This window comes from Tauraco erythrolophus, chromosome 2 (assembly GCF_009769465.1).
Source record: "Tauraco erythrolophus isolate bTauEry1 chromosome 2, bTauEry1.pri, whole genome shotgun sequence".
In the NCBI taxonomy this organism is placed as follows: Eukaryota; Metazoa; Chordata; class Aves; order Musophagiformes; family Musophagidae; genus Tauraco; species Tauraco erythrolophus.
The window spans coordinates 96,458,307-96,481,241 of NC_141466.1; the positions used below are offsets into that span (position 1 = coordinate 96,458,307).

A 22,935-nucleotide genomic window follows, 5' to 3' on the forward strand; every position below is an offset into this window, starting at 1 on the left:
ACAGTGTGCAGGTATGAAAATGCACGTGTAACCTCTAGTGCTAATGACTTTGCTGTATGGATGTTATGTAAAAGTATGCCATCTGTGTAATGGCTGTGGTTAAGTGGTTATTACTTGTAGGTTTCTGGTCTTTTTTGAGCACTCGGACTTCATTTTAGAACTGTTCATTTAGATGTACTCATAGACACAAAGATTTTTTCTTGCAAGATGTGTAAGACATGGGTGTTTTTCCCTTCTGCCTGTATGAAAATACTGCATTTGATCATAGAATCATAGAATGGTTAGGGTTGGAAGGGACCTTAAAGATCATCTAGTTCCAACGCCCCTGCCATGGGCAGGGAAACCCTCCACTACACCAGGTTGCCCAAAGCCTCGTCCAACCTGGCCTTGAACACTGCCAGGGATGGGGCATCCACAATTTCTCTGGGCAACCTGTTCCACTGCCTCACCACTCTCAGAATGGTTTGGGCTGGAAGGGACCTTGAAGATCATCTAGTTCCAACCCCTCTGCCACAGGCAGGGATACCTTACACTAGATCACGTTGCATAAAGCCTCATCCAGCCTGGCCTTGAACACTTCCAGGGATGGGGCATCCACAACTTCTCTGGGCAGCCTGTTGCAGTGCCTCACCATCCTCAGAGTGAAGAATTTTCTTCCTTAGATCTAATTGAAATCTACCCTCACGAGAGTAGTGAAACTGAGATAGGCAATAGCCAGTCATTGGTGCTGCCAGCATTGTTCATCTAGTCTGAACTCCGCTTTCCTGCATCTTATTCAGGTGGCTACCTGAAAATACACTACGAAAGGAGTAAAAATGATGATATTTGAATGCACAGTTGTAACTGTCTTCTTGGAGCTCTGGTTGATGGAGGAATTTCACACTATGGAATTTGAGACGTTCGATTTGTGTTTTAATGCAAACAACTGTCATTCTGCATTTGGTATTTAGGAAATTTAGACATACAACTTTTTTTTAAAAATCTGCCACTTAATTTTTAGCTTTAATAATAGAGGTGAAGTTTTTGAGTTCTGACTTCATCAGACTAAGAGAGAACTGTGACATTTTCTCTTGCACTTGTTCTATACTGAATGTTTCATTTCTTCCCTCATTTATGAGTGCTCAGATTATTACTCTCATTTTAAAAAACCAAATGGGAGTGGAATCTTTGTGGTTTAGTGAAGTGTGTGCCATCTTATGCTTTTTATGATTTCTTTAAAACTAGTTTGTTATGGCTTCACAACTTTATTGAGGCATTCAAATCTATTTATTTTGAAGGAGTTTTAGACATTCCTATGATCAGCTGGGTTGTAATGCTGGTGTCCAGACTACTGGATTATGTAGCCACTGTTGAAGATGAAGCAGCCACAGCCAAGAAACCTCTGAATGGAAAAGAGAGGGAACGTTTTTTGACAGGTATGTCAAAACTTGATTCTGTGGATATCGACTTGGAGGCTGTTCAAATACTTAAAATGTATTTTATATTCACTTTAAAATGAGATTTTAAAAACAGATGTTGTGATCATTTTATTTGCACTGTTGTCTGCTTCTTTGCATCCCCTTCTCCTTAGAAATATGACTTCTTTCATTTTTTTAAAGTGAGAAATAGAGGATTGATTCTAGCGTGTAAAAGCTCTGTGTATTATTCTGTGACTCTGGGACCTGGCAGTTGAGGGTACACCATGTTGAGACAGGTTGCATTGTGAGAAAGGGCAACAGTATAACTTTGTAACTGCTTTGGTGTTTGCCATGGTATTTCTATCTAGTATTTCTAAATGCATGTTTTGTTTGTTTGTTTTTGTTATTAAATGAGTGGATTAGCTATGATTTTCTTTGAACATCTTTTCTAAAAATGAAAACTGTAAAGCTTTTGTGTTGTGGAAGCTGTTCAGATATTTTTAGTTAGGAAAGTCTTGCTTACCTCCTTACGTGTTTTAAAAATAATGAAAACAAGATGATACTACTGCATTTTAAAATTGCACAGAAATACTACTTTATATTACAATCAGTGGTGATAGTTGACATAACACTGAGTTAGATTTTGCTTGTTTCTTTAGTATTTAGTGTGCTAACCATTGCTACAACGTAAATGCTTTTCTCTGGAGTTAAGTGAGGTTTAATAAGATGGATTAATATCCCTTTTCTTTCTATTTCCATTAGGAAACCAGTGGAGTTTTATAAATAATAGCCTTCACACTCAAAGTCTGAGCAGATCTACTAAAGGCAACAGTAGCCTGGACAGACTGTATTCCCGAAAGATCAGAAAACAGCTTGTGCATCATAAACAGGTGACTTCCAGCGCAGTAGGGGCTATTTTCACAGAAGTGTATCTCACTTATAGTATTTCTGATTGCTTGAAAGAACAGCTTTGGCCTTGGGACTCATTCAGCCTTGCTTTTGCGTAGGTCTAGTTCTGTAGCTGAAGGCTGCCTAACTTCTTTGACATTTGTCTCAAACCGTGGGGCATGGGATCTGCTGGAAGAACAGATGTTGGAGTGTACTGTTGCACTCTGTGACCCATAACAATAACTACAGTTTACTTTCTAGATAAATCTGGGTACACTGAGCGCAAGCACCTAAGCTGTAATTTAAAAATTGATAATTCTTAAGACAGAAAAATTTTCATTTCTTAATGCAACCATGCAGGTTTTATGGCCCTGGGCTTGTATGTCTTGAGCTTCTTCAAAAATACTGTTTCTTTAAAAATACTGTTTCTTCTTAAACTTCATCTGTTCTGGGTCTGCTAATAGCCCGTTACAGTGTTTTAGTTAAAATTGTATATAAACTGTATTTTAAAAGCTGAGATTACAATTTGAACTGAAGATTACTATCATATGAACGATACTGATCCTTTTAACATCTTATTGCTTAAATTTTCATTTTTTCCTATTAACATTTTCTTCTAGCAACTTAACTTATTAAAAGCAAAACAGAAGGCTTTGGTGGAACAGATGGAAAAAGAGAAAATACAAAGCAACAAAGGATCATCATACAAACTTTTAGTAGAACAGGCAAAACTAAAGCAGGCTACTTCAAAGGTATGATGCTCTGAAACTGTAACTGACTTCTTGTACTTTATGTGGAAAGTCCTGTTCCTGCAAAGTCATTTTTGTCCTACATTGACCTTATTTTAAAAGTTGTTTCATCGTGGCTGCTATCAAGTATATTTTGATGCTGAAAACAGCAGCCATCTGGAAATTTCTTGCGCTGTGAAAATTAGCTAATCCTTCTGTAGAGGTTTTTCAGGTAGTCTTGGCCAAAATCACTAATAATCTTGTAGCTTTGGGAGTGCCAGTCATGTTTTTAAACTGTGGATAACATATATCAATAGAAATATAAAATAATATTTTATGCCACTAACTTTTATGCATTGGATGCTGTCCTGGTTGAGTAATCAGAAAATAATCATACCAATGACTATCTCCCTGAACTAATAAATATGATTTTTTTAAGAATATTTTCTGAGCTTTCTCAGAAGCTTCTTAGCTTCCTAAAATTACTTATCATGTAAGTTGTGGCATCTTGCAGTAAGCCCCAGATACTGAGAGTGAATGTGGTAGTTAAAGAATTATTTTGATTATGAGATGAGGTACTGAAAGTTAGGGATTTCTGGAGGTGACGACATGGACTTTGCAGGGAACACAAAAAAAAAGGTGTACATCTTTCTAGATACCAAACTTAGATATCTCCTTAAATATTTACTCTCTAGTTCCAGAGATAATAATGTCTGTTAGGATGACTGAAAGTAGGCCTGCGGAAAGAGATTGTAGAGTGTTGGACCTTAAAGACAATCTAAACGGAAACATTACAAGAATTCTTACAACTTCCAGTAATTATGAGGGGAAAAAGGGAAAAACAAAACAAACAAACAAAAACCCAGAAAAACTCCGAATTTAAACACCAGCATAAATATAAAGCTCTAGGTTTTCACTAACTCTGCTTGTCATGAGCTGTTCTTTCCTGCACTATCTTCTGCTTCATTCCAGCAGGTTATATCAGGGGGTCTACGCCACTGGTGGCCCCCTTGAGACGTCTTTAAATGAGTCACTGGCTGAAATATGCTTTCCATCTATATAAGTTTTCACTTACAGCAGCCATGTTGCATCAAAAAAGCACGTTGAACCAAAGTTGTCCCCTTGAAGTATCTTAACATCCAGTTATGGTATTACTGTACACTTGATATTTGCATTTCATGCAGTTTTTACTACTTTGCCTACTAATCAGTAGCTACTACTTGAGTGAGATTATAAGAGACATTTCTCTTACCTAATTTTAGACTGCTTGTGTAGCTGATAGAATGAACTGAGCTGCTAAATGTGTGCCCTTGGTGGATGAAAAGATTAATAAAAGCATCATCTTTCCTTCACTGAATTTGTAGACCCTCTGTCAAAAACGTAGTTTAGAGTCCTGATCAAGTATCAGACTAGTTCAATTTATGGTGGCTAATGAACACTTTGTACCCTGGAAGTATTAAGAAAATTAGAAATTATTGACGATTTATCTAATGTGAAGAACTGAGAAGTCAGCATTCTTGTAAGGGTAAATTTCCATATTAGCTATTTTTGTATGCAGTTTGCTTCATGGTAACCATAGCTTTAAATACAAGTGTGGAAATATGAAAGAAATTTTAAAAATACGTGTTCTCCATATGTTTTCTGGCAAATGTAAAGGCTTAGTTGGATCTTGTGCAGAACTGGAGAATTTGATTATGAATCTGTCACCTGAGATAATATGCTGCCAAAACAAATTTCTGCCAATAAAGCCTTAATTCCATTCCAGATTCTCGTATATTAGACTCTCCTTTTTTGGGGTTTGTGTGGTTTTTGGTTGTGATTTTTTGTTTTTGGTTTTGTTGTTGTTTGGGTTTTTTTTGCGGGGGAGGGGTGTGTGTGTGGTTTGGTTTTTTTTTAAGTTTTACAGTTACTGTTATTACTTACTCAGATTTTCACTGGGAAAAGATTTAGAGGTTAATTTAAAAATGTAACTGTTGTTTCAAATTTAATTTCTGCAGCATTTCAAGGACTTAATACGCTTACGTCGGACTGCAGAATGGCCTCGTTCTACTTTAGATACAGAAGTATCAACAGCAAAGGAAACTCCAGAAGCCGAGCCACTTCCATTTACACTGGCACATGAACGTTGCATTTCCGTAGTGCAGAAGCTGGCACTCTTTCTCTTATCCATGGACTTTACTTGTCATGCAGATTTACTTCTATTTGTTTGTAAGGTAAAGAATATGGAACATCACTCTGTAGTTGTGATGGAGAGGCAGTGTTAAATTACCTTTCTATTACTGCTTTTTTGCTGTCTTGATGGCAAAAATTGGCTGCAGCATTGAAATTTCTAGTAATTTCTGATGAGGTAGGTTTTCTCATCTGTCACCTTTTGTGTAACTTATGATATGGTGGCTTCAAAATTGCATAGAAAAAGTAACTTAAAAAAAATGACTAATATAATTACAATTGTAAAATTCAAGCTACTAAAAATACCTGTTTTACTTGTAAGCAAAATCTAATAATTATAGAAATTAAAGCTATTGCATATTCTCATAGTGTTAAATATGACTAGGCATATATTGCTCTTTTTTGTAGGTTCTTGCTAGGATTGCAAATGCTACAAGACCAACAATTCATTTATGTGAGATTGTAAATGAGACTCAGTTGGAAAGATTATTGCTGCTTCTCGTTGGAACTGACTTTAACAGAGGAGACATCTCTTGGGGAGGAGCATGGGCTCAGTATTCTCTGACTTGTATGCTACAGGATATTCTAGCAGGTTTGTTTTAAGTTCGTATTTTTCAGAATGTACATTGCACTTGACACTTTCTTCCTTTAATGTTTTAGGAGTTTTTTAGTATTATGTTAGAATTTAAAATTGCAATTACAATCAATCCTGAATTAGTGACTTGTGCATTGAAAAGTTAATATTTATATGACCCTGAATATTTGAAAATTATTCAGAACTCCTCCCCTTGAAGAAGCAGCCCTTAGAGAATTTAGAGTTAGATGAAGAAAAACAAACAGTTGGCCTAGACACTGGGATGTTAATTTGTAACTGGAATAAAGCTTGAAATAGACTTGTCTGCCTAATGTGATACATAGGAGAGTTGTTGGCACCTATAGCAGCTGAGGCTATGGAAGAAAGTGCTTTGGGAGAAGATGCTGGAGCTTCGGCTGGGGATTCTGATGACTCTCTCCAGCAGTCCACAGTTCAGTTAGTGGAAACAATAGATGAGCCTTTGACACATGACATCACAGGTAAATTATTTCATAATCTTAATGTATATATATATCTTAATCATAATGTATATATGCGTATTGAAAAAGTAAAAAAATCTTTGCTGTTACTCATCTATCAAAATATCAGTAAAAGTTTTTTGGTTACAGAGTAACTAGATTCTGAAAATGTAGGCAGATTATGAGCAATTCTTCAACTTAGTTTTACATCTGATCAGTAAAAAATGGTTATTTTTCCAATTATTTAAAAAAGGCAACTTCATTGCATTTGTTAACTTTTTCCATTATAAAAGCCGCAATATTAAAAGCCCTAAGTGTATGATATATCGATGTTTTCTAATTTGTACTTGATAGTATTAATACTCTTTTAATCATTCAAAGGTGCTCCTCCTCTGTCATCTTTGGAAAAAGATAAGGACATTGATCTCGAATTACTGCAAGACCTGATGGAAGTCGATATTGATCCTTTGGATATTGATTTGGAAAAAGATCCCCTTGCAGCCAAAGTCTTCAAGGTACATGACACCTCAGTTTTCAGGATGACCTTTACGTATGAAACAGTAAAATCCTTTCTCTCTTAGACTTCTTCATTAGTGGAATTTGATGTCTTAGACCTGCTTTTAGCTTTTTATGAAGGTTTAATATAGAATGACAGGAAGGAATGTAAAGATGGGATTCATGTCTCAGATGTATTCATATCTCAGTTGACCACAAAATATTTTGCTTTTGTATGAAGATAACTGTATAAACAAGATGTTTATAACACATGTTAAAGACAACAAAAGCATAATATAAAAGAAAAATAAGATCTAGTGTTGTCCTTTTTTATTAAGAATAGAGTGCCATTTGCTTCTGTGATTCATCTTAAGAGTTAATACTGTTAATATTGAGTTTAAAAAAAAAAAGCAGTAGCTAGTTCTCAGACCAGCTTCAGACTATGAAGAGAAACGACTAACTTCAGTACTTATTTCCTTGTGAAACAAGAAAATTATTAAATGCTTTCGTACTTAAAACTGAAGCTAAACATATCAGAGGTAGTAAAATTACATTTATATGTAATAGTATATTGTCAAGGTATACTAAAAAACCAAAAATATTTTGATTGTAAACACAGCCATTCATGATAAAATTTGGGTCTTTTTGTGCAGAAGGATGACACTTTCATTTGGAGTTTTCCCACTTCTCTCGCTATTGACTTACACGTTCAGCCTCACTTGAATTAACCTAAATTATCTTTCTTACCACTTGCTCAGACAACACTACATTTTCTTTTTTTTTTCCTATATTCCTTCATGTGTCCTTCCACCAACTACCTATCATGTAAAGATTTTTCCTTTACATGTCACCCTACCAAAATATTCCACTTACTGTTTAATTTCTATGTTGACTGATGCTTCCCTCCTTTATTCTACTATCATTTCATTTGACAATACTCCTTAGTCCACTTCATCCACTTCGTGATCCAAATTCCTGATTGCATGCCCTCTAAAAAACAGCCAGAAAAACACATATTTGTTCTTAATCCCTCTTAAGATTTGTTTCTGTATCTGTAAAATGATAATTGATATTGGATCTTGCCCTTAAAAAGACAGGCAAACACAAATCGCCTTCATGCAGTCTTACATTAACATTTTTTTTGTGACCCACATGCTTTTTAAGTGTCTTAAATTATGGCACTTGAGTAGAGATTATTCAACTCTTTCTTTTGCAGAGCCCAGTACAAATAATTCCTGAGCCTCACTGAGGCTTCAAGGTACTTTAATAGTACAGTTAATAATACAGTATTCTGCCTTGATAAATAACTTCTCAAAATATCTGTGTAGTATTCTGCTTCCAAATTTAAAAAGTGGTACAAATGTGTGGAAAAAAAACCCTGATTTTCAAATTGGCTTGAATCTTTGACACCGCTAACTACATTGCTGGACTTTGACAATCACTAAGGATTGAGTAGCTTATACTGCAGTAAAAATGGATACAAAATTTTCTAAAGCTATTGGATCCATTCTTCTGGTTTTAATTTTTGTTGTTAGTCATTACAAATTTTATTTTTGTAATTGAGCAGTCTAAAGAGTTGCTGTTTATTTTTTTTCTTGTTGTTTTGTTTGTTTTTTAAGCCTATCAGCAGCACCTGGTATGATTACTGGGGTGCCGATTATGGCACCTACAATTACAATCCTTACATTGGGGGTGTTGGAATTCCAGTTGCAAAACCACCGGTAACTACAGAGAAAAATGGATCACAGACTGTGAGCGTATCAGTCTCTCAAGGTGAGCAATGGACTAAAGTTCTGTTCAGGGTCTCTTTCTTGTGGTAGTGTATTCGACACTTTCGCATATCAAATTGTGTTAACAGTCTCTACGTGCATTAAGTGGAAAGAATTAAATTCTCTATGTGCCACAGTTTTTCTGTGGTAACTGAGACAATGTTATGTGAAGTTTATATTTAGAACAGCCTAAAGTAGCAGAAAATCTTATTTTCTAACATTTTTGAACACATACTTACAGGCAGTTTTAAATCATTCCTGATTTCTCAGGAAGTTTTGGAAACTCTTTTCTAGTTGGTTGATACTCTGGATAGTTGACTCTACCCAAAGGAATGAGGTGGCACACTTGCTTAGTGTGAAGGAGTACAGCTGAACTGGGGTGATAGATCTTTCCCCTGCCAGACTGGGGGAAAACCAGCTTTTTGGTTCAAGTTTTCTAATCAGAAAAATAGGCCTAAACGTATGCAGATGTAGTCATGTGTGGTATTAAAGTGACCATGAAAATAAATGTGTGTTTCACAGAAATTTAGTATTTTATTAATTATAAATTTCATGTCTGTAAGAATATTATGTTTGATTGAGAATATAAGTTTCTACATTCTGCTTCTGTCATATATAAAAGTGAATCTTCCTGTTACTGATACTGAGGTTTTTTTTCAGTTTAATGTGTACTGTGTATCTATATTGCTTGCACAGGAAGTTAGAGTAACTAATTATATATGTCTTTGATATAATTCAGTTTAACCCTGTTTGTTGCCTTGTGTAGCTTTAGATGCACGTCTAGAAGTTGGACTTGAACAGCAGGCTGAGCTGATGCTGAAAATGATGTCCACCCTGGAGGCTGATTCCATTCTACAAGCATTAACAAACACATCTCCTACATGTAACTACATATCGTCAAATCATTCTCTTCACATAATGACCATGATGCTTTGAAATTTGTACTAATTTTTTCTGCAGTCACTTAGCAGCTTAGAGGAAGTTATATTTTGCTTGAATTTTCTTGTTAGGCAAAGCTTTAGAGGTATTTCTTTATTCAGATTTTTGAATTATGTGTGTGTATATATAAGACATTTTGTGAAACTGGTCAAATATGCAGGTTTTCTTTTACAGTGCATTATACTGCAATGGAGGAATTGTTTTCACTTTCTGATCTAGGTGCAAGTGAACATTAAGTTACCTGTTCTTGTGAAGCTACATTCTTGCATTCATTGTGAAATTTCAGCAGTTTGAAAGCTGCTTTGCACTCAACAGTTTCACCTGTTCGGTGATGAAAGTGAATATATTTGAATACAATTTTGAACTCAGCTGTTCCCTAAGCTTTATGTTACAAAAACACTCGTGATGCTGATTTACTTTTGAATATATTTTCAGTGAGTTGCTCTGCCCGTCTTGTTAAGATGTGCTGCTTTGTTGCTCTCTGGATACCTTAATATATGTGCAGTCATTAGTTGAATATCTGATGATGGAATATGTTTAATGACATCCTCAGCCTTTATTTTCTAGAAGTTTATTACTGACTGCAATAGCTTTATCATTATGCACGAAAGAGATGTTCCAATTGTTTACCTTACCATTGCGTTGTCAGGACACTCCTGTAATACGTATTTAGCAAGAACTGTGAAAATGTATTTGTGTGGGCTCACTTTCCAAACCGTTTTTGTGAAGATGGAGATGTCTGATATTGAAGTGTGTCTTTCGCAGTATGGTAGTCAGTAGTTCAACCCAGCTGAACACTACATTGAAGATGTTCTTGTAAATCAAAAAATAAGTTTCTTTCTCTTAAGTATAAAATGCAAGGAAATAAATGCGAAATTACTTTTAGCAACTTTTACAAAATAATTCATGGGAGGGTGGTACTTTTTGTATTGTTTTTCAGTAACCCAGTCTCCTAGCGGAACAGACGATTCATTGCTAAGAGGATTACATGCTGCTAACCAAAATGCCCAGCTGATCGTACAGTTATCATCTATACCTATGCTGAGCGCATGCTTCAACAAACTTTTTTCCATGCTACAAGTCCACCATGTTCAGGTATAGAATTATGAACTTTGAAGTGTTCTGATAGTATTTCTCTCTAAATTTGAAAGCTGCTTTCCTATACTTCTTACTACTTAGGATACAAGTAACCTGTTATGTTACATGCCTTACTGCTACGAAGCTGTCATGTACAGCAGTACTAATAATGTACTAGACAGGCTGCTGAAAGCTCTTAACAAATAGGATGTTTCTTGTTACAGTGAAAAAGTGGGTATACATTTTCATATTTAAAAACAAGTTCGTAGGTTCACCCGACACGTAATTTTTAGCTTGTTATTGAAGACTGTCACTAAATATGCAGCCTCCATCTGTGGAGGTTTTTAAAACCCAGCTGCATAAACCCCTGAGCAACCCAGTCTGACATCTTCTTTGGCCCTTCTTTGAGCAGAAGATTGAATTAAAGAACCTCTAGAGGTCCCTTCCAACCTGAATTATCCATGATCCTAAATTTTAAAATTAAGTATGCTTTTTGAAAAGTCATTGGTTTAGCAATGCTTTTCTTGGTACCTACAAAGGAATGCCATGTGTGCTATATATGAGTGATTAGGTGCCTGCCTGTCTGTTTATATTTTAATAGGGTGGCTGACTCCATCCCTCAATCATTCTTTAAATATCTCATCCAAAATACAGTTTGTGCTATAAAGGACCTTGATGCTTCCCCAGAATATCTAAATAGTTATTTTCCTCAAGGGAGTTATTCAGAGTGAGCATCAGTGTCTCCTTGAAAGTAAAGGAGCTTTCCCAATAATTAAGTTGGCATTTTGAATAATTTCTGTTGACTGGTAAACATCACTCCGACTATATTAAGACATTCTAAAAGCTTACATGCAAACCAGTCTTACAGGTGTAACGTTGTGGTACAGACTTTTCTGAGCAGTGTGTAAAGCTAATATTTTAAAAATAAGTTGAAGAAACTTCTTGAGAGAAACTTAACTGTATTTAGAAGAAATCACTTACAAAAACATAACTAGCAAATGCTGCTGCTATGCTGAATTTGCCTTATTTTTATCAGAATCTTCAGATTCAGTAAAGGAGAGTGTGTGTTATCAGTGAAACAGTAGCTGGTGAGAGTGTAGATAAGGCTTTTAAAATCAAAACAGAATACCTTTTATGTTCTGGAGTTCTGTAAAAAACGCTTGAGTTTGGTCTGATAGTGTTTTTTTCCCTCTCTTTCAGCTTGAATCCCTTTTACAGTTATGGCTCACATTAAGTTTGAATTCCATCTCCTCTGGAAGTAAAGATAGTGGCGCTGATATTTTCCTCTATAACGCTAACAGAATACCTGTCATTTCCTTGAACCAAGGTAAAATACATTAACTATGGGAAATTAATTTTCAGGAAGTATAGGTTAAGGGTTTTTTTTAAGTACTCAATTTTTGCTGATAAGCAAAAAAAAGTATAACAATACGTATTTGTGATCAGTGTTGGGGTAACTTCGGTGACCTTACTAAAGAGCTCTTGGGCTCATTATCTTCATATGAAAACTGTTGAGCTAATATGTAACTGAGAGATGGTTCTTTGAATTTGCATAATCTCCTCAGGAATTAAATTGTAAAATTTGTGGCTCTTAACTCGTCGTTACTCCCAAGAGGACCCTTTAAAATATACTTTTCAATCTAAGGTGAACTATGTACCTGTATACACTTCACTGACAAATTTTTTATGCTTGTATAGCATCTATGATCTATTTTCAAAGGGGTCGGTGGAGGAGGGAAGCTCTGTTACTTTTTTGACATCAGACTACTAATCTAGTACAAAGACATGTTAAATTTTTTTTTTTTTCTATAAAATTTATACTATATAGTTTAGAAAATCTGTGGTATCTTGTGGTGAAAGTCCAAAACGTTAGTGCCTACTATAATGAACCTATTATGCTGGCTTCCATGAGAGCATTTTGAAACCAGTTTCTTTGCATCATTTTCCCTGAGATGTCAGGGTCTGGGCACTGTAGAAAGTTCTGTGAGCCAGTTTCTGTGAAGTGTTGGTGAGCCTTTGTTTCCTAATTTCCTGGAACAATAGTTGTCAAAACAGAGTAAATAATGTTAATAATAAATATAGCACCTTACAGTAAAAATAAGAAATTCATAGTATACTCTGAAGATTAAAGCTTGGAAAAACATGTTTTTCTTGACAGCTTCAGTAACTAGCTTCCTGTCAGTTCTGGCATGGTATCCTAATACCTTACTCCGGACATGGTGCCTTGTGCTTCATAGCCTAACTCTCATGACAAATATGCAGCTTAATGGTAAGTTTTGGGTTTTTTTTTATGTTGCTTGTTTTAGTGACGTACAAATGAGCGTTGATTCCCATGCAAAAGACTACCAGAACTTTTGTTTTGTCTTTTTTTGTGTGTGTCATTTGTACTTTTGTTGGTTCTCCATAGCTTAAGGCTTTTCAAGAGTGGGCTCCTTGAATTGCTTGTACCAGGGGAAACTGAAACCCTAGTGGTAAAACAAAATGTCATTATAAGTACGTTGGCAATGTCTTCTAAAAATGAATTTTAGGACTAGTTAATCATTCTTGGGAATTAGCTTTGTACTATGGGAAGAGGTAACAGAGAGGATCGATGTACTATGAGAGAGATTCATGTTTTCTGATACACTAGGAACATTTTCGTAAATATGTAGGCACTAGTCATTGCTTGTGTTTAAGCTGTCTGAAAATAAGCCCCAGAAGCTGAATCTATTAAAAAAGAAATCCAACCCTTTCATTTATTTCAATTTCATTTCCTTATGTAGACCAGATTACCTCACGTTCTGTGTATTGTTCCATAACATACTAGAAATAATCTCACTTTGTGAATGAGATTTTGCTACAACACTGGTAGAAATTGAAGGATGTAATGTTTAAATGTAGAAATTAATCTTCTAAATGGCTCACTATCATAGAGCAGCTGTCATGAGGAATGCTTTGGTGGCCTTGTCCTCAAGGCCAAAGATGATACCAAATAATAAGAACTTGGAGACTGGAACCTTTTAAAACCTACATATTACATCAAGTCAGAGCTCTTTTAAGTTCAATTTTCGCTGCAAGTAAATGACTAAAGACAGTAGTTACAGAAGAAGGAAAACCCAGAGCCACCTGAAGATCACATTTCTATGAAGTAATTTGCTATCCCGTGATGACAGAAGTATTCTCCACGGTTTTCCTTAAAGATGCTTATGAATCTTTTTTTCATATATGCCATTTCAAATCACTGTCTTTGGGATGAACTTTTTTCTTCAGGTTTTCACTTTCTGTCCTTTTTCTGTGATGTTATTTAGAGATCAGTCTCACAAAAATCTGCTGGAATTTTTTCTATTAGGTGAAGCAACTAATAAACTAATGGAAGAGACTTAATCGATATTCACAAACTTAGACCTCCATCTTATTTTTGATATTTGAGAATAGAACGTGACCTGATTTGTAGGATAACAGTGCCTGCAGTTAACAACCATGTGTATTTTCAGCACTCTGCTTTGTAACTATAGACTAGCAATTTCCAAAAATCATGCTGTGTGTACCGCTGAGACCATATGTGAATCTCTTCCAAGTGGTATGAGGCCCATTGTCGTGCTCTTACACTAACAGACAGGCAGCTGCGTTTCTTAGCTGATTGCCTGAGATCAGCGAGTGGTGATGTGAATGAAAAGCTGCTCAGAATCAACCACTGTGACTCGTCACTGGCACGCTTCAGCATATGAACGTGGTTGTGGATTTTTGTGTGTAGAGAATCATAGAATTGTAGAATGGTTCGGGTTGGAAGGGACCTCAAAGATCATCTAGTTCCAGCCCCCCTGCCATGGGCAGGGAAATCCTCCACTACACCAGGTTGCCCAAAGCCTCATCCAACCTGACCTTGAACGCTTCCAGGGATGAGGCATCCACAGCTTCTCTGGGCAACCTGTTCCAGTGCCTCACCACCCTCTGAGTGAAAAATTTCTTCCTTAGATCTAATCTAAATCTCCCTCTTTCAGTTTAAAGCCATTGCTCTTTGCCCTATCACTACACGCCCTTGTAAAAAGTCCCTCTCCAGCTTTCCTGTAGGCCCCCTTTAGGTACTGGAAGGCTGCTATAAGATCACCCCGGAGCCTTCTCTTCTCCAGGCTGAACAACCCCAACTCTCTCAGCCTGTATAGGATTGTGAGCCCAAGATTTGGAGTTGAGTTGGAAAGGATTGGAGATGCAAGCTTGCTGGATTGTAAAGAAAAGGATTGAAAGTGTGTCTCCTTTTATACATGTGTGGGTTGACGCAGATTTATATTCTTTAGCCGCCCTTTTTCCCAAACTCACTGAGAGAACCAGAAGCTAAGTAGATTTAAGCACCCATCAGATAATTTCTGTGCCAGGATTCTTCAACAGCCAATAATTGAAGATAATGTTCTGTCTCAGTAGTACTGAGTTGTCACATTTAAGAAGTGATATAATCTCTGTTCAGTTCTTCACAATTGAAGGTGAGATCTGTCAGAGCACTTCTCCAATCAATAATTTTGGTTTCCATGTGCTTTAGTTCAGAACTATGACTAATAATAGTCTCTTCAGCGATTACAGACAGTGCCTGACAGGAGTTCTCATTGGCTTATAATTTACAGAGTCATGCTTTCCAGGAGAGATAGGTGTTTTGCATGTTTTGGTTTTGTGTGTGTTTTTGGGTTTTTTTTTTAATATATACAGCCATAGAAAGTGAACAATTTGAAGACAAATTGTTCTTGGGACTGGTGAAATGCAAGTGACATTTCAGCTTTCTTGTGAAGTCAAGTTTATCTTGTATCCTCTTTATTTCTGTAATATTTTAAGCTATGAAGTACATGTTTTCATGTATCTTCACTGTATTAACAAGATAGGGTTATTTTTTTATTTTATTTTTTTTTTACCAATAAGATGTTCATTAATTACAGCTCATTGGAAATAGTTTAGGTTAGTCTTTCTAGACGTGTGTGGTTATAAAATGAGAATCTTTCCCCTTTTAATACCCAAAATACAACAAGCCCCCAAATGTGTTCATTTGCAGAATATCTTCATTGATGAAAAAAACACCACCAAAAAGATTTTATTCAGATGATTTCAGGTATAATAAACCTTTTCAGATGCAATAAACCTTTTAAATAAGAAAGAAGGCACCTCTTCGTGACATAATCCTCATTAGACAATCATATTTGATTTTCAGAAACTGAAAAACAACTTAGAGATGTAACTGTTCTTAGGTGATTCACTAAACTTTGCAAGTGTGCATTTTAGCACCTAGAAAATCCCACTGTTCTATTTTTCTAAACCATTGGATCTCAAAGCCTTCCCAGAGAACCTCCTTCTTAAGTTTGCTTTATTTAGTTGAAATTTGTTATTGCCATTCGATACTTGTTTTCACATTCAGCCATTCTGTTTTCCCCAGTATTTCATTTAAAAAGAAAGGAAAAAAAGGAGTAGGGTCAGGCGGGGGAAAGGGCAGTGCTTTTTTGTTTTCCTCCATCCATTCTAGATAAGGGTCTTGCCTTATTTGCATTTTACACATAGTCTCTTTGAACCCACTTCTCAACTGTTGTACTCTGAAGATTACAGTTTGGTCACCATTTCTTCAAGAGATCAAAGAATCAGAATATCTTGTCATGAGAAGTTAGGTGGTTGTAGAGATCTTAACCTGTTGTTGTTTTCAAAGATATTTCTTAGTTGTTTTTCCAAAACCCTAGATCTTTCCAGTAGTAGTCAAGGCTTTTCAGTTGTGGGTTTTTTTTCCCCACCTGAGTATAGGGCAGATTCTTTTTGGGAACTGTCCTATGTTGGGATTTTACGAGCAACCACTGTCTAAGGCAGGTCAGTTCGTGGTCAGAAAATCTTATTTCATTATGCCATTATGTGCTGATAAACGTTTTCAGAATGATAGCTCAGGCTGTGTAACTTCTGTGCTTCAGAAACTCTTAACTGAGGAGTGCAAGATATTTTTCAGAGATGAACCCAATACCCTCACCATTTCTTTTCAGAACAATGACTGTAATTGGTTACAAGATCCAGGGACAAATTTTGCAAGAATGGTGTTTAAAATCAGTATTTGATGGGTGACATCTAGAACCATTTAATGCCATGTAAAGGAAGGTGGGTAGAAGCAAATCTGCAGTGATACCTGGCTAATAAAAATTTCTCAGAGCTACAGTTGCTCTAAAGTAAACAGCTGTCATCTGTCAAATCGTTCTTATAGTGCATTTTCTCATCTATTCCTTTAGCAAGAACTATTTGTGCTTACCTCACATGCCCCTTTTGCCTATCTATTATTGTTGTCTTCAGAAATACTGTTTGAGAGCAGCGTTTCAAGCATAAACACTACCTGACAGAGCGGATAACATAGATGCATCTTGAAATCTGAGTTAGAATGTCAAACAAAACATGTCAGACTACAAATATAATGTAGAAAAAAAGTTTTTTTTTTTTTAGTTGTAGTGATGTTTTCAGCTATTAAATAGAAAATGTAAAAATAAAATAAGAAGTAGTTAAGATGTGTTTATTCAGTTAGAACATAAACCCTATTATGAAGTGATAGAAAAACTATGGAGCCTTCTAATTCTGGAAGGAAATGAGTTGAGGGTTTAACATGTGGACTTGGCTACTGCTTGTCAAGAGGAGATATACTGGTACTGTCAATTCCAGGGCAGTTCTAATGTAACATCTGCTTGTATTAAGATGTAAAGTCTTCACAAATAGCCAGTTTTAATTAAGTAGTTACCATACAGACCTAACAAGTGAAGGTGAACACAGCAGGAATAGGCTGGAGTTTTAAAATAATGTTACCTTCAAAGAAGCACCAAGTGGACAAATTAAATGACTTGAAGCTACTCCCCAAATGTGCCCTGTTGAGAAAAATGCAAGCATGCATAATCTAAAAGCTGTAGTTTCAATGGAGAGTTTGTTTTGCCTTGTTTTCTTCTTTAAAAAAGAACATTGAATAGCAGTGGTGTTTGTCACACTGATCATTATAGGCTTCATAGGTGATTTAAGATCTCTGACGAAAACGAAATATCTTCTGTCTATGAAGGTACCATTCAGGAATGCAGGAACGTGTAAAAGTATGTCCCTTTTTCACATAAAAATTTGAATATTTTAGCCACTTTGTACACTTACTTTAAAATTAATCTGAATATTCAGTAGTTTTGGAGAAACTAAAGTGACATCTAGCTCAAAACTGAAGTCAAGTGAAAAGTTTGAATGAAGCAGTTACATTGAAACAATGAAAAGTTACAGAAAACTATGAAAAACGGAATAACCAGATTCAGATTGACTTCTCGTTTTGATTAGTTATGTCAGCTGCAGTTGAATGTAATTTTAGTGATAATGATTTGTCTTAAATTTCAAAATAGTTTGTAAGTTTAAACAACACCAAAAGGCAGTAATATAACAGATTTAAGTATACATGCCAGACTGATGAGCTTCGTAAGTTGGTGTTCTTAGAGACCTAAGTGTCATTTTCATTTTGAATTTGTATCATCATATAATTGGAAACACACCCCAAAAACAACCAGTGAAAAAAAACCCAACAACTATCTACATACCTAGCTTGCTTAGAGGGAAAATCAGTGTATTGTATGTTTTACTTCAGTAAATGTTCAGAGGTGCAGATTCATCAGAGGAAAATAAACTTGATCAGTTCACCCAGACTGGTGTTTCCAGGTGACATCCTGCAATGGAAAGCTTCACTATTGCTCTGAAATGTTCAGTTTTTCTTTCAGAGAACATGTGAAATGGTGTGCTTGCTTTTTACAGACTTGTCTCGCACCCAGACAAGACTTACCCTTTTAATCTTTTTCACTATCAAATGTAAACTAGAGCAGGCTTATTGTCTACAATACAGTGGAACTGGAATGCTGTGGGATGCTTTCTTGCTTTTATTCAACTCCAGTCATCAGTCATAGCCAGTGGCTTTTTCCACTACTAATGTTGATAAATCAATGCAAAATTGTTTGTGTAGCTGTACAATAAATACTTTCAGCATTAGTTTTCTGCATTCATCTAAAGCAAGAGATCTGTTTATAGTTTGAGAATAAAATGGCATTTGATAAAGGGAACGCTTACTGTGAATTATCTTCTTCTTCCATCTTCCCATAAGGATTTCTTCTCGTACCAAGTTGTCTTTCCAATGCTGTTTTTATTTCATTGCTCTGAAAGCTTTTCAGCTGAGATGGAAGCAGTCAGAGTTTAATTCTATTTTTGATGGAGATGTTTTCCCTCCTGGTTGGGATCTTTAGTTTAACTTCCCTTAGTTTAAGGAAGTTATTGTGAATGATGAAGACTCTGATAAACAGAATTGACTAGTAAGTAGTTCAGGATTTGGTTCTTTTAACAGCCTCCCTAATTAAGAATCTTATCTGGGAATGTGAAGGGATGCCAGCCAATATAACAGCTCTCGTACCAGAGCATCATTTCCTCTTGATTTAATCTTTTGTATATGATGATAGTCTGAAAGAGATTGCATCTTCAGTATATAATAACCTGTAACTTTGTTTAGATAGGTGTAATATTGTGAGCATGTCCTTTTATTCAGTAAGTAGCTATGCTTTTTTCAAGTTGTGTTTTGAATCGATTCAATATACCACTACTGAATGAGTAAGACTTCACATTTAATAAAGCTCCTGTGTGATCATTGAAGTGTGTATTTTAATTCTAATTCTGGTCCTCAAAGTTCTTATCTGTTAAACTCTCTACAATTTCAGTCAATGATGAGAAATCTCTGAATGTGCCAAAGACAAAAATATCTTGATTGTTTACAGGATAATAGAACATGCGGTCTCTCTGTGACATGCTAACAAGTGCACTTAAGGCTTATCAAAGCGTTGGACTAGCAAAGAGAAACAAATCAAAATGTCTGCATATATTGCTTCTACAAAATGAAGCTCTGCTTTCAGGAGTACTGCCTTAGCAAGCTTGGAACACTGATGGAAAGGTTTTAGGGGTTTATGTCCATACTTAATGGAAAAAAATCTACACTCAAAATTGTAGTCTTGAGTAAGCAGCTTTCGGTAGCTGATTTTGCTAGGAATATTTACACATCATGAAATAAGTGTAAGAGATATGCAGTATAAATGTTTGATTTACATTTAATGCTTAAGATTATGGATTTAATTTTGATGTCTTCATTTTTAAGCTGGTCCAAGCAGTGCCATTGGAGCTCAGGAAAGTACTGCCCAATTGTTGGTATCAGATCCAAATCTCATTCATGTGTTAGTGAAATTTCTTTCCGGCACTAACCCTCATGGAACAAATCAACACAGTCCACAGGTAACTAGCAATTAAAATAATAGAAAAACTCTTCTTGATGGGATTTCAATACAGTTGACATGAGTATGTGATATTCATAGTGTTTTATATCCGTGGCTTGTTTGGGTTTTTTGGTTATAGTCTTAGTTGGTTCTGATCAGCCTTAGGGAAGTTCATGTTGGTGATACACTGAGTAATGATTGTACATTTTTACAATTATCTAGAGACTTACCACAGGGAGAGAATGCCATGCAATATGTCAGTGAATGTGTTCCGTGTTAGGATTCCTTAGTTGCATGTATGAAAAAAGTAATAGAGTTCAGTTAGTTTCCTGAAATTTTGTTGGATTGGAATAAAAACACCAATGAAGATTAAGTTCACATATCTAATAATTCCAGAATTTAAAATTATGCGTTTATTTTTCTGCCTGTTTCTGAATTCATGTGGTGTCTACTGTTTCTCTTAATATCAACTCATGTTTTTTTCTTTTTTACAGTCTTTGAAATATTTGTGAAGAGTGATTAAAAACACCTAAGTTAACTAAATTTTATGTAATAATTGACAGGACTCTCAGAAACACTTAGTTTAGGAGACAGAAAACACCTGGTATTTCCAGTCTTTTCCAGAAAATTTTCCAGAAAATACAATCTTTTCCAGAACTTAAACATTGTGGAGTGCCATTAAAACACTTATATGCATATGTTTGTGAAAAAACATTCAGATTAGCATAGAAATGTATTCTGTGTGAAGCTTAGTTTGCATTGCTGAAGAGATAAAGTTTCAAGCTACAAAATGAGTCTTAGGAGAAGACCTGAATTATTTAACTTACTTATGGTTAGTGGTAGAAAACACATAATATGAATTGATGCAGAATAGTTCTGTGAAATGCTGTAAAATTTTTCAGAAGATGAGTTAAGCTACACAATACTTTCCTGTTCGTAGTAAATGTTCTTGTTAGATACTACTTAATGTTCTTGAAGACATTTCAGTTTTATGTAATACTTAACTAAAATGCCTTTCTCTCTAGGTTGGGCCAACAGCGACACAAGCTATGCAAGAATTTCTTACTCGGTTGCAAGTGCACCTTTCTTCAACTTGTCCTCAGATGTTCAGTGAATTTTTATTGAAATTAATACATATACTTTCAACAGAAAGGTAAATCTTAACACACCCTCTTTATCTTTAAAATCTGTGTGAGAGTGGTATTTATATTGTGCTAATCCCCAGATGAAGGCTTGGTATAATTAGGGATGAGTTTCCTCAGTTTCTGGCTTCCCAGTAGGTGGCACTTTGGTATTATCTATTCTTTAATCATACAGAAAACAGTTTCGACCTTCTTTAAGAGATATTACTTTAGTAACTTCAGTTGGGTGGGTGATGTTTTACTAGGTTACATTGATGATCAATTGCTTATACACGAAATGTCATAATACAAGAAAATCATTAATTCACAGTGAATCTTGGAATGTGTGTCTGCATGCCATAATTTATTTTTGAAATAAGCTGAGACCACTGAAAGGATAATTTTTGAAATGTGTTAGGTTTTTTGAGACAAACCAAAGGTGGGACTGAAATGTCATAAATTGGAATCGAAGCACCAGAGAAGGGTTTAGATGATTATTTCTAAAACCTTAGGTAATTATTCAAGTATACGATGTCAGATCAAAGCATATGATTGATTGCGGGGAAAAGGAGTATTTTACTGTTAGAAACTAATTAAATACTAAATATTGTCTTCAGGGCTATTTCTGGAAACTGTTTTGTTCTGTATTTAATTTTAAAAGAGTAAGATTAATCAATGTCAAAAGATAAAGAGAAATATATAAAAAAATCTGTAACTAAATCACTCTTAAAGAATTAGAACCAGTTTTATTTTAAATATACTGATTCAAAAGGTTCATTTTGTGGTCCACCAGTGTATGTGTAAAAGCAACTGGGGAAATAAACTTATCCCTAAAACAGATCTGTCAAGCAATCAACCTACAAGCACCAACCTATGATAGTTTGAGTACCTTCTCATGGTCTTATGTAAAGTTACTATTTAGATAGCTAACACCTGACCATTCTTGTTTCTATTTTGAGTGGAGGGGAAGGGAGAAACAACAACAAAACCAATTATGAGAAGACCCATTGTGATTGCCTGTTAGAAAACAAATAATCCTAGTGATACTAAATTATTGGATGACTTCTTCCCATGAAGTTTACCTGCAAAAATGTGAAACTTTTCACCCACAACTGAACAGGACTGTATTCCAAGCCTATGTCTGTAAAATTAACTGAATGATTAAAAAAAAACCAACAAAAAAAAACCCAAAACCAACCTAGACTTTTTCAAAGGAAACTTTAATCCTTAGTGATACCAGGAAAGTGATAGCATGAATAGGTTCTACAGGCTGTGTAATGACCAGTTTATTAAAAAGGTATGAATGCTTGACTCATGTGAAGGATCAGATTGTGCTTCAACATGTTATTGAAAGTGTGGTGTGCTTCTTGATTCTTAAAAATCAGGCAAAAAGAACACAAACAACCAAATCTGTTTAACTTGTTTAATATTGAACGATGAATTTTTGGTTTTGTTTTTTTTCTTTCTTTCAGGGGTGCTTTCCAGACGGGCCAGGGACCCTTAGATGCACAAGTGAAACTCTTGGAATTTACTCTGGAACAGAATTTTGAAGTTGTATCAGTTAGCACTATTTCTGCAGTAATTGAGTCTATAACCTTCCTTGTGCATCATTACATTACATGTTCAGACAAAGTGATGTCTCGCAGTGGCTCAGACAGCTCTGTGGGTGCTCGAGCATGTTTTGGAGGGCTTTTTGCCAATATTATCCGTCCAGGTGATGCCAAAGCAGTTTGTGGAGAAATGACAAGGGATCAACTTATGTTTGATTTGCTAAAGCTGGTCAACATTTTAGTTCAGCTGCCACTTTCCAGTAACCGAGAATATAGTGCCCGTGTTCCTGTAGCAAGCAGTACTACAGACAGTGTGTCTGATGAAGAAAAAGTTTCAGGAGGCAAAGATGGCAATGGGAGCAACCCTAATACTCAAGGATCAACTGCGTATGTGGCAGACTTGGTGTTAGCCAACCAACAAATTATGAGCCAGATTTTGTCTGCGCTTGGCCAGTGTAACAGCAGTGCTATGGCAATGATTATTGGTAGGTATTTTGTAAATAAAAT

General features: G+C 35.6%; 1 protein-coding gene across 4 annotated transcripts in view; it reads left to right on the plus strand.

Annotated features, from left to right (window-relative positions):
• BIRC6 (baculoviral IAP repeat containing 6) overlaps positions 1-22,935 on the plus strand; it is a 199,147-nt gene that overhangs the window by 79,097 nt on the left and 97,115 nt on the right. For 2 of the 4 annotated variants that reach the window (XM_086631640.1, XM_086631639.1), the window contains exons 32-46: positions 1,278-1,415; positions 2,160-2,302; positions 2,906-3,037; positions 5,011-5,226; positions 5,591-5,774; positions 6,101-6,256; positions 6,617-6,750; positions 8,350-8,503; positions 9,266-9,382; positions 10,379-10,533; positions 11,716-11,842; positions 12,674-12,784; positions 19,643-19,776; positions 20,783-20,910; positions 22,351-22,913. In XM_086631640.1, the coding sequence (XP_086487766.1) occupies positions 1,278-1,415; positions 2,160-2,302; positions 2,906-3,037; positions 5,011-5,226; positions 5,591-5,774; positions 6,101-6,256; positions 6,617-6,750; positions 8,350-8,503; positions 9,266-9,382; positions 10,379-10,533; positions 11,716-11,842; positions 12,674-12,784; positions 19,643-19,776; positions 20,783-20,910; positions 22,351-22,913 (2,592 nt within the window). The remainder of the gene's footprint in view (positions 1-1,277; positions 1,416-2,159; positions 2,303-2,905; positions 3,038-5,010; positions 5,227-5,590; positions 5,775-6,100; positions 6,257-6,616; positions 6,751-8,349; positions 8,504-9,265; positions 9,383-10,378; positions 10,534-11,715; positions 11,843-12,673; positions 12,785-19,642; positions 19,777-20,782; positions 20,911-22,350; positions 22,914-22,935) is intronic. The other 2 variants (XM_086631641.1, XM_086631642.1) reach the window with 2 other exon arrangements.